General features: G+C 36.4%; 1 protein-coding gene across 1 annotated transcript; it reads right to left on the reverse strand.

Annotated features, from left to right (window-relative positions):
* Positions 1-7,008: 7,008 nt before the first annotated feature.
* Positions 7,009-9,391, reverse strand: LOC129245499 (lipopolysaccharide-induced tumor necrosis factor-alpha factor-like). The gene is made up of 3 exons (XM_054883693.1): positions 9,270-9,391; positions 7,241-7,407; positions 7,009-7,128 (listed from the first exon to the last, which is right to left on the reverse strand). The coding sequence occupies exons 2-3, from the start codon at positions 7,369-7,371 to the stop codon at positions 7,026-7,028; spliced, it is 234 nt and encodes a 77-aa protein (XP_054739668.1). The 5' UTR covers positions 7,372-7,407; positions 9,270-9,391; the 3' UTR covers positions 7,009-7,025.
* Between the last annotated feature and the right edge of the window lie 1,057 nt (positions 9,392-10,448).

A 10,448-nucleotide genomic window follows, 5' to 3' on the forward strand; every position in this document is an offset into this window, starting at 1 on the left:
GTATTATCCGAAAGAAGAAACGAGAGGCCGAATTACGTGAGTGCGAGGAGCTTGAGATGCTGGCCAATAGGAATAACGCCGGTTTTAAGACCGGGGCGTTTTCCTGTAAGAACAAAGACAGCGATCTGGTGACTCACATACAGAGCAACCTTAAATTATGGAGGAAACACTTCTCGAACCTGTTAAATAGTGCCTATGCAAAATATGGTCGGATGAAAGCATGCCTGCCGATTGGAATTTAAGTGTATTCTGCCCAATCCATAAGAAGGGCGATCCTGCAATCTGTGCCAATTACCGCAGGATTAGTCTTCTAAATATCGCCTATAAGTTTCCAGCGGGCGTATTGTGTGAAAGGCTGAAGCCCACCGCCAACCAACTGATTGGACCTTATCAGTGTGGCTTTAGACCTGGAAAGTCTACCATCGACCAAATATTCACAATACGAAAAATATTGGAAAAGACCCATGAAAGGAGAATCGACACACGCCATCTTTTCGCCGACTTCAAAGCAGCATTCGACAGTACGGAAAGGAGTTACTTGTATGCCGCGATGTCTGAATTTGGTATCCCCGCAAAACTAATACGGCTATGCAAGATGACGATGCTCAATACGAGCAGAGGTTTCAGACAGGGTGACTCGCTGTCGTGTGACTTCTTTAATCTGATGTTGGAAATACTACCCACCATGAAAAATTATTAAACCAAATATATCAACCAATTTTTAGCATATACGGTGGCGAAAATTAATTATCCATTGTTTTTGAATAATTTTTTAAATAATAGAGTTGTGAAAATCTTTGTTTGTTTGTATACTGCAGCTGTCTATTTCACAAGTGCCAAATGGTATTGCCGTACGACGCCATTTGCAAAAATTTGAACATCTCCCCATAGGGGGATTACTTTTACTATATTTTCTATTCAAATTAGATATGAGCCAACCAATGTTGTGTATTAGTAAATCGGTTAGAAGATTTTATAGCAAATGTTATACAAAATAGTGCCTACAAAATTGTCCACTATTAAAAGTTATGTCATAATATATAATGCTTAAATAAATGAAATTAAATTTGTCAATATAAGAGATCAATAAAGAATATCCGATTCTAGCTTTTGCTTTTCAATCGCTTTTTTAAAGAAAAATATTTTTTTACGTTGTTATTCACAAATAATTGACTCTTCACAGATTTCGCGTTTTTTCGGAAAAATTTATTAAAATATGTTACAAGCAAATAATATTTTAAAGAAAATAGTATTAGAATTGTCTCCTAAATTTTACATTTATATGTAAATGCCAAGTAGCAACATATGAGGCGTCCAACGAATAAAGGCAACTTGCAAAATATAAAGCAGACGAATGTTCGAAAATTAACAGAGAAAGCTACCTTATTACTTCACTTTTATTGCGCCATTATTCTGATTAAAACGTTGACGGTCAAACTACCAAATTGCAAAAACAAAATGCATGCCAATGGTGCTTATGCTCTACTGACTTCACCTTGTGGGAATTCGTTTTGGTTCTAAAAAATCAAATGCAACGAGAAAGTATTGCTAACTGCCAAGAATGATAGCTAACCAATTCGTCTTGGCTAACTAACTACTTACTGCTTAATGTGAATTTATTTGTAACTGTGAGCGCTTGCCACATCTTCTTTGTTTTCTGCTCCCAAAACATTTCGTATTAGTTAATTTGTGTATAGTACTTCCCTTAGTGTATTCGTAACCGATTGTTTGAATCGCCCACAGTAGCCAAAGCAAATGCATTGAAATTATTCCATATAACGATTACGGAATTATGAAAATTATCACGGGTCATATTAACTAAAAAAAGGAGTTAATGCTCGTGTACATTTAACTTATTCTAACACTTCTCCCTTGGGTCGGTATGATGACCTGCTATGGATGGGAGCTTAATTAAACTATGAAAATAATATACATAGGCATTTGCCTTCTGCTGAGTTATAGTATCATCGACAGCAATGAAGATTAATAAACAGCTCGAGTCCACGATATCGAGGTCCTAATTATATGACGATACAAATGCCTATAATGCGCCGAAATAACAAAAAAAAAAATTGTGTTAGCCATCAGACATCAATTAAATTTATTTGAGCACATTTCATTCACTAAAGTAATTCATTTTTGATTCTTAAACAGTTCTTGCATTAATGGACAGCTGCAAACTCAATCTAACATATGATACCGCACGCATGGGATTTGAGGTGTTCTAACCCTCTCTTGTGATACTCAATGGCTTTAAGGTTATGAAGGCAGCCGTTATATCTCCTGATTCACAGACCTCCAATGAAAAATTCAACGGTTCCGGGCTTCGTTTTTTGTATGTTCGTATATCAATATTTCTAAAAAACGGAGAAACTGTCACAAAGCAACGTTACCGACAACAATTAGCCGAATCGAACGGTGTTTTGAGTCGAGAAGGTTCAGAACAGCTATGCTCAACGTCATTGTATGCAATTTTTTCGAATGTGCTTGGCACGGGCAAAAGCTTATATGTTTATTCTGCTTGCTGCTGCTGTTTGCAGTTTGACATTACTAAAGGAGTTATACACGTATTCCGAGGAAGTCTTTTAGGGCTGTCACAATAGGTCGGTTGCGTTCGCTGCGGCAACGCATTTGACTTACGTGAGGTGTGAAACGTACCGTGGCGCCACAATAATAGTATTCTCGCATATTAAAGCGAAAGAGAGTTTTAATATAATTTATGGTATCGATCGGGATTTATTTTTCAGGACCATTTGGTTAAGTCTAGTCCTTTCTCTACTCTTTCAAGCTTGTATCGAACACATAAGGGTTCATTTGAATTGTCTCAATTAATTTAAATTCCATTTGTTTTCTGCATTTAATTTTATATAATAAAACCAGCATTGAGAAAACGTTGCGTGGTAGTAAATTGTTCTTATTTAAGCAGTTGTCATTTTCGCCGCACAAATCGTACGACAAAAGTAGAAAGTTTTTGTCTATTCCGACATGGCGAGCGGCACGTCTGTGGTACCTTCGACTCAAACACACGTAATCTATTTTGCTGCCAGCAAAATTCGTGACCGCAACGGAGTCATTGTGACGGGACTATTAGTTTGTTTGTAGCTCTGGCAGTGTGATGTATGTGAGTGTAACGAATTAGGAGTGTGACAAATTACCACGTTTTATCTAATTTTTTAAATACATTTTTTTTATTATATTTTTGTATATCTATAAAAACATAGTGCGCTCCATAATAAAGAAGTCCCAAAGCTTTCATAATATATAGGGGTTTTCAGTAAGAGCGCTTCAACTTTTGAATTTTTTTGAATAAAACACAAGCGGTTTGACTTTTTTAACTATTTTTTTTTATTATCGAGTTTGAACATATACATTTAAGTATGAAATTCGATTTCTTTTGCATGACCACCGCGTGCACGTTTTACGAAGTCCAATCGTTAAACCCAATTTGCGACCACTCTTTTGCATAAATCGGCCGAAATTCCAGCAATTTCGCGTTCAATATTGGCTCTGAGCTCACAAATCGTCGCCGGCTTGTTACTGGAGACCAATGACTTCACATAACCCAAAACGGGACGGCTTGTTAAATGGACCGTAAAATGGCCGTAATGCTCTTAAAGTAGCAGCAACAGGACGATTATTTTCATAAAAGCGTTCCATGATGAAATGTATACTAATGAAGTTTACAAATGACAAGCGAAAAATAAAAAATATTGCGTCGTTCGCCCTCCCTATCGGAAAAAAGTTGAAGCGCACCTATTGAATAACCCTATATATGAATTTTTAGTAAATTTTGGTTATGAATTTTTATAGCCCTATCAATAATAGTGTAACGAAGTGTACTTTTAAGTGGCTCAAAATTGTCGCTGATTTTTGATAATTTCTTTTCATTGAGGTATTGAGTATTTTCTTCCATATAAAAGGTTTTCGAATATTGGCTTTATATGCACTATACTTTTATCGAAAAAGGAAGAAAAATGCAACAAAAATAGATAAAGCTTTGTAAGTCGATTTTTCATGAACTTGTAAAACTTGCACTTTGTTATACTAAAATTTAATCAGCTCAAATACGAGGTGTGTTGAAAAAGTATCGTGAATTTCGTTTTTTTTTCACAAATTATTTATTTATTCATTAATATCTATTCTGTCCCCGTCAAAGTAATCCCCATGAGATATTATGCACTTGTGCCAAAGTTTTTTTTAATCATCGAAGCACTTCAAAAAATCATTTTTTTATCTTGTTCAGCTTCGCCTTCGTCTTTATCTCGTCAATCGTAGCGTAGCGTCGTCCCTTAATGGGCCTCTTCAGTTTCGGGAACAAAAAAAAACTCACAGGGGGCCAGATTTGGGGAATACGGTGGCTGTGGCATCATTAGTGTGTTGTTTTTGGCCAAAAAGTCGCGCACAAGCAAAGATGTGTGAGCAGGGGCGTTATCGTGATGCAAGAGCCAATTTTTCTTCTTCCACAAATCCGGGCGTTTCTGGCGCATTGCTTCACGCAAATTGCGCATAACTTGCAGGTAATATTCCTTATTGACTGTTTTACCCTGTGACAAGAACTCATGATGCACAACGCCACTGCAATCGAAGAAACCGGTAAGCAAAACTTTTACATTCGACCGAACTTGGCGCGGTTTTTTCTGGCTAGGTTCGTGCGGCAGCTTCCATTGAAATGACTTAGCTTTGGTTTCCGCGACATAACCATAAACCCATGATTCTCCACCAGTTATGACCTTCTGGAACAGATTTGGGTCGTCGCGGATGGAGTCCAACATCTCATTAGCAATGTTCATGCGATGCTGCTTTTGGTCGAAATTGAGCAGTTTTGGTACGAATTTCGCTGCGATCCGTCTCATGCCCAAATCGTTGAAAAAAATCGAATGGCACGAGCCAATTGATATGTTTAAGTCCTCAGCAACTTCTCTAACGGTGATTCGACGACTGGCCAATACTATTTTCTTCACTTCATCAATTTTTTTGTCTGTTGTTGAAGTGCTCGGGCGTCCGGCACGCTTTTCGTCGTTCACATTTTCTCGGCTTTCTGAGAACATTTTTTACCACCGATAAACGTTGCTTTGGTCCAAAGTAGCTTCTCCGTATGACACAGTCAACATTCGGAATGCATCCGCGCACTTAATTTCGTTTTTCACACAAAATTTGCTACAGGTTCTTTGACCCATCTGTTTGAATAGGTAAAAATCGAAGACGAGCCAAAACACGTGCAAGCAAAGCAGGCGTTAACAATTAACTGAACATTCAAAATGGCCGAACTCGTCAGCATGACTGAGAGACATGAGTACCAACATATCGCCATAAAAAAATCGAAATTCGAATATACGTAACCTGCGAAAATTCAAAATTCTCGATACTTTTTGAACACACTTCGTACTGCATACCAAAATTATAAATTTTAATTAAAAATCGTGGAATTGTAATGTAAAGTTTGTGGAATTTTTCTCATTTTTGTATAAAGTTTGAAACTTGGATTTGCATACTTGGTCTTTGTTAGACAATCAGCTCACATCATCATCATCATAGCAACTATAGCTCGGGTTGAGCCTGTGCTTCCTTTACAATTGCGCTCTATACAACTCGGTTTATTGCGTCGATTTTTCTGATATTTATGAGGCGTAAATCTGCATCAAGGTAGTCCGTCCATCTTCTTGGCGGTCTTCCATGATTTTTACTGCCCATAAGAAGAGAGTTGAAGGTCTTCTTCGTAATTCTGCTGTTGCCCATCCTGATTAGGAGTCAAAAGTAACTCAGCCGCTGAACTTTAGCACAACGCAAAATGTTTGTACTATACCTGATTCTATCCATAAGATCCATCGGGTTAAAATATCCGTCTGAGGATTTTACGCTCAAAGCGGAGAGGGTCGTCCTTTATGTCAGATGTCAGCACTCATGCTTCGCAGCCATCTGTTGTTTCTGTAGTTTACACGACCTCGATAGTAATTTATTTTTGAAAAGTTTCAGGTGAGAAAAATAACTTTTATTAGTAGCTGGTAGTCTATCATTCACGCCGGTTAGGGGGTCTGTAGCGCTGCTAAGGTTTACACCCAGATATTTAAAACGCTCCACTTTGTGAAAAATCAACTCTACCTTTATAAAAAATAATGAACATCAAAAAAGGAAAAGGAAAATAGTAAAATGTGTATGTAAATCACCCCATCGAAAGATTTATAATTTTTGCAAATGGCAGCGTACGTCAGTCATATTTGACAGTTGTGAACTAGACAGCTGCAACATAGAAAAAGGCAAAAAGTGGAGCGCGTAATGTCAAAATAAAGATTTCCATCACTCAAAATCATATTTTTTATTAAGTACAAAAATTTATTCAGAAGTTATTATGATGATTAATTTTACGCCACCTTGTATTTATGTGCAGCCAAGATTCACGGCTGGATTTATTACAGCATCTCTTAACATACAAGCAAACATAAATTGGGTAAAATTAAAGGAAATTACGCACAAAAAGACTAGGGGTTTAAGAAGGCGTAGCGGTTTCGTATCCATGTTGTAGTACAAAGGCCCCAAATCGGGCTATGCTGGTGGAAGTGTTAGCGGCTGCTTCAACCTAAAAAAACAAAAAAAAAAGTAATTGGAACGTACACTTCTGTTAGTTATTTGGAACAGCTCTTCCTCCTATTTGTGGCGTGCGTCTTGACGTTGTTTTACTAATGGAATGACCTGCAGTTTCATGCCGACTCCGAAAGTAGAAACCCCTGAGTACATAATTTACACTATCAATATGAAATTACACATTTTTATTAGTTTATTAAAATTTACAGTGCTGTAAAAAATTTAGTTGTTCAATTGAAAGAAACAAGTTATAAATTTTTATACATTTGAAATTTTTACTCGAATTGGCTGTACTGCCTTGTGTTGTGGGTTAGCCGTGGAAATGCACCAAATTCAGCTAATTACGTTACTATGCTTCTAAAAGAGAGCTAAAAAAATCTACATATTAATTAAAAGTTAAACAATTTTTTTTTAACAATTTTTTTAACGAATACCTCCAACAATTTTTAATGGTCGTAAACTCCGACAAAGGCATTACAAGACGGACAATAATGTTCCACACTGCGTGCGCATTTCGTACAGTACAAAGCGCAGGCGCAAGGCAGACAACTACATGCAAAGAAAAATGAGAATTGTAGCAATTAGAAAGTATTCAAATCGAATAGGCATTTTAATTAATGTAATAAGATTTCCCAATTGTTAATAAATTGTGCTAGCTTACAGCATTCCAGCGAGAAGTACGGCAAGAATGTGTGTCTTCGTCGAAGCTCGGTATTCCAGACGCGAGGTTACATTTTTCCCACAGTTGGGGCAGCTCAAGCCGCAGGGTATCGGACCAATCGGTGTTGACATGATTTGAAGTTGTTGAAGTAGCAGTGAGTAGAGGAACTGTGAGTGGAATATTAAAACAAATTTATTTTAAATTGTATAAGAGTGAAAAAGCAGAAGGTCAAATGAAAATTGTTTTATTGTGCCCACACTTACTCATACCAGCGCAGAATATTATAGATCTAATCTTAGAAGGATACCTGGAAATTAAGTACTCAGTTCAGCTCTTGCGTGCATTTTAATGCATTTCAGACATTTGCTGTCAATGCCATTAATTGCATGACCATTAAAACTAGCAGCGGAATGCGCTGTGTATAGATTCTTCTATTAAACCTATTCATTTATTTAATTGATATCAACTCGTGAGATAAGTTATTAAGTGAAGTAGTATCTCCAACAAACAGTGGCTTTTGTTTTTGATTCAATGTCCAAACTCATGGAGCTTAAATACATATATACATTCATACGTGTTTTAAAAAGTAAAAGTGCTTGTGGGAAAGTGAAAACCCCAAACCTCGTAAAAGCTGTGGCACGTACAAAGCCTTAAAGTTAGCTGGTAATATTTGGAAAATAAAGAGTTTTCCAATAACAGGTGTTATTTTGATATTTAAAGAAAAATGCTACTTTTGATATATATGATCGGATGTTTATTTTATTATAAAGAGGAAGGTATGCCGTTAATAGTGGAAAATAACATCAGGCAAATGACCACCTCAACCAGGCTAATAGGACAATATCCTTTTCATGAAATTTTCCATAACCGAATTGCAAAGTGGCTGCCCTATGTCCTCGATAGTCTCAAGAATTCCATCTTTGAAGTCTCGAATCGGCCCTGGCAATTACCACCGAATTCCGGCCATAAAAAATTAAAAATCGCGATAGCGATAGATAACTCCTGCTATTGGAAAACCCTTTATAATTAAACATTCATAAATTTTAGGCTCTACTAAATTTGGCAATAAACAGCTTACGAATTATTACTCAAAATATGTGTCTAATTTGAGCTTAAAAAAGAAACTTGGAACACCCCATATAATTGAAAATGAACTCATTTAATTACATAATATACATCATTTTAAAACAACGCAATCATTGCCTCTTACCCTAGTCCAATTTCGAGAAAATAACACAAATCTTATAAAACGATTTTTTTCCTTTTCGTGAGGCAACGGATTGGCGCGGAATACTATCCAGATTGCGTGGTACCCATTGTTAAGTGTGGGGGAGACAGTCTTACGCTCGCGGGCTATGTGCCTGTTGATGGTATAGCGAAATGTTCATTTGCGAGGTTCGCATGAACAGCCAAAAGTACATAAATGTACTAGAAACTGTACGTTTGCCTTCGCTAATGCACATTTTCGATGACAATAATTTATGTAGATGGAGTCCAATTCCATCAAGACAAGGCTCCTTGTCACAAATCAGCAACTACGATGCATTGGCTTAGAGACAATAACAATGTTTTGTTGGACTGACCAGCACAGCCTCCAGATCTGAACTCCACAGAGCATATCAACTTTAAAACGTAAGATAAAGAAACACAGTAACATCGCAAACTGCCCTGAAAAATGCTTTAAATCACAAGTGGAGCGCCGAAAGAGCGAAGCTTGTACCCAGCATGCCCTAGAGGATTGCTGCTGTTATGAAAGCAGAGGGTGGCCTTACTAAATATTAATTTTTGTTTATCACTAGTACCTTTTATTTGTACTGATTTATTGATAAAAAATCATTACTTCACTTTTTGAAACGAAAAATTCAATAATTAATGGGCTGCTACATACTTTTGGCCAAATTTGTATAAAAAAATGATTTTATTGATTAAGTTAAGGCTAATGAGCAACACTGGTTTCAAACGTTAGATGTCCCTACCCTGTATATATCTATTTAATAGCTAAACGAAATCACGTAGAAAATATTCTTACTCTAAATTCTGTATGAGTACTTTTCAAAATCACTTTGAACGCAAAAATATTCACTAAACAAAATATAGTGCGCGTCTGAAACACGTCGTCCACATTACACGCTTTGTGGTACTTTAGTTAGTGACAGTGAATATAAGGAGCTAACAGAAATAACCGTTATGAATATGTAATTATAAAGGTGATTTACTCAACTGTGGTTAATTTGCAAAAAAAAAAAAACAAAAAAACAAATACAAGGTTGCGTGCACGGTTATTCATGTCTTCCATAAATATAATTATATTATACATTTTGCAATTTATCCTCTTACCTTTAAAATGTATCTTTGAAAAGTATTTTCTAGTACTACAAAAAATCTAGTAAATAATGAAAAAGTACGGGAAGCGCTTATTGCAGTGGATAACCCTTTAGATGGAGAACAGGACTTTGGCAAATTTGTTCTGCCCAATAAACGGGTAATATTGGATGGTTTCATTCCCCCTATAATTAATGCAGTAAGCCTTTTGATTGATACTATTAATCCTAGAAAGGTAAATCTCGTCAAGTTTAGGTCGTAAACAAAAAAAAAAACATATTGCTCTAGTCATCGTGTTAGACTTTGCAATAATTATTCAAAGAATTTTCAATTTGCCCGAAAGTTTTCAAATAAAATGAAAACAAAAAAGCAGAAAATTAAATAAAATTGCATACAAGAAGACTATAATTTTTTAAACTCACATATAAAAGTAGTAAAATTTGTGAGATTTGCTTGTATCGTAACTACTGAGGTTTACCTTTCAAGAGTTTGAGGGGACTAATTGAATGTACACTATTTAGTAAATACAAGGTGGCGCTGTTTTTTGGCTGTAATTAAAAAAAAAAAAATAAAAACTTTGATTCTTCTTGTGGATTATTTTTATTTGGTCTTTTAATTTTTTTTACATCAAGTCGAGAATATGTTGTCATGTAAATGGCCGCCGCCACAGTTGATTGCCATTTGAGCCCTTTTTATGGCATTTTCCATCACTTTGGCCAAACCTCCGGCGATAGGTCCTCATATTCTTGACGGATATTGCCTTTAAGAGCTGCAAGAGTCTGACATAAACCCGCGACTTCAAAAAGCCCCACAAAAAGAAGTGTGGAGTGGCCAAATCAGGCGATCTTGCTGGGCTGTGCAAATCGCCAAAACGGGAGATTAGGCG

Source organism: Anastrepha obliqua, chromosome 4 (genome assembly GCF_027943255.1).
Source record: "Anastrepha obliqua isolate idAnaObli1 chromosome 4, idAnaObli1_1.0, whole genome shotgun sequence".
Classification (NCBI taxonomy): Eukaryota; Metazoa; Arthropoda; class Insecta; order Diptera; family Tephritidae; genus Anastrepha; species Anastrepha obliqua.

Coding starts and splice junctions, on each gene's coding strand:
- LOC129245499 (XM_054883693.1), bottom strand. CDS start 7,371: ATGTCAACACCGATTGGTCCGATACCCTGCGGCTTGAGCTGCCCCAAC. Junction 7,129..7,240: donor GTACTTCTCGCTGGAATGCT/GTAAGCTAGCAC, acceptor CTTTGCATGTAG/TTGTCTGCCTTGCGCCTGCG.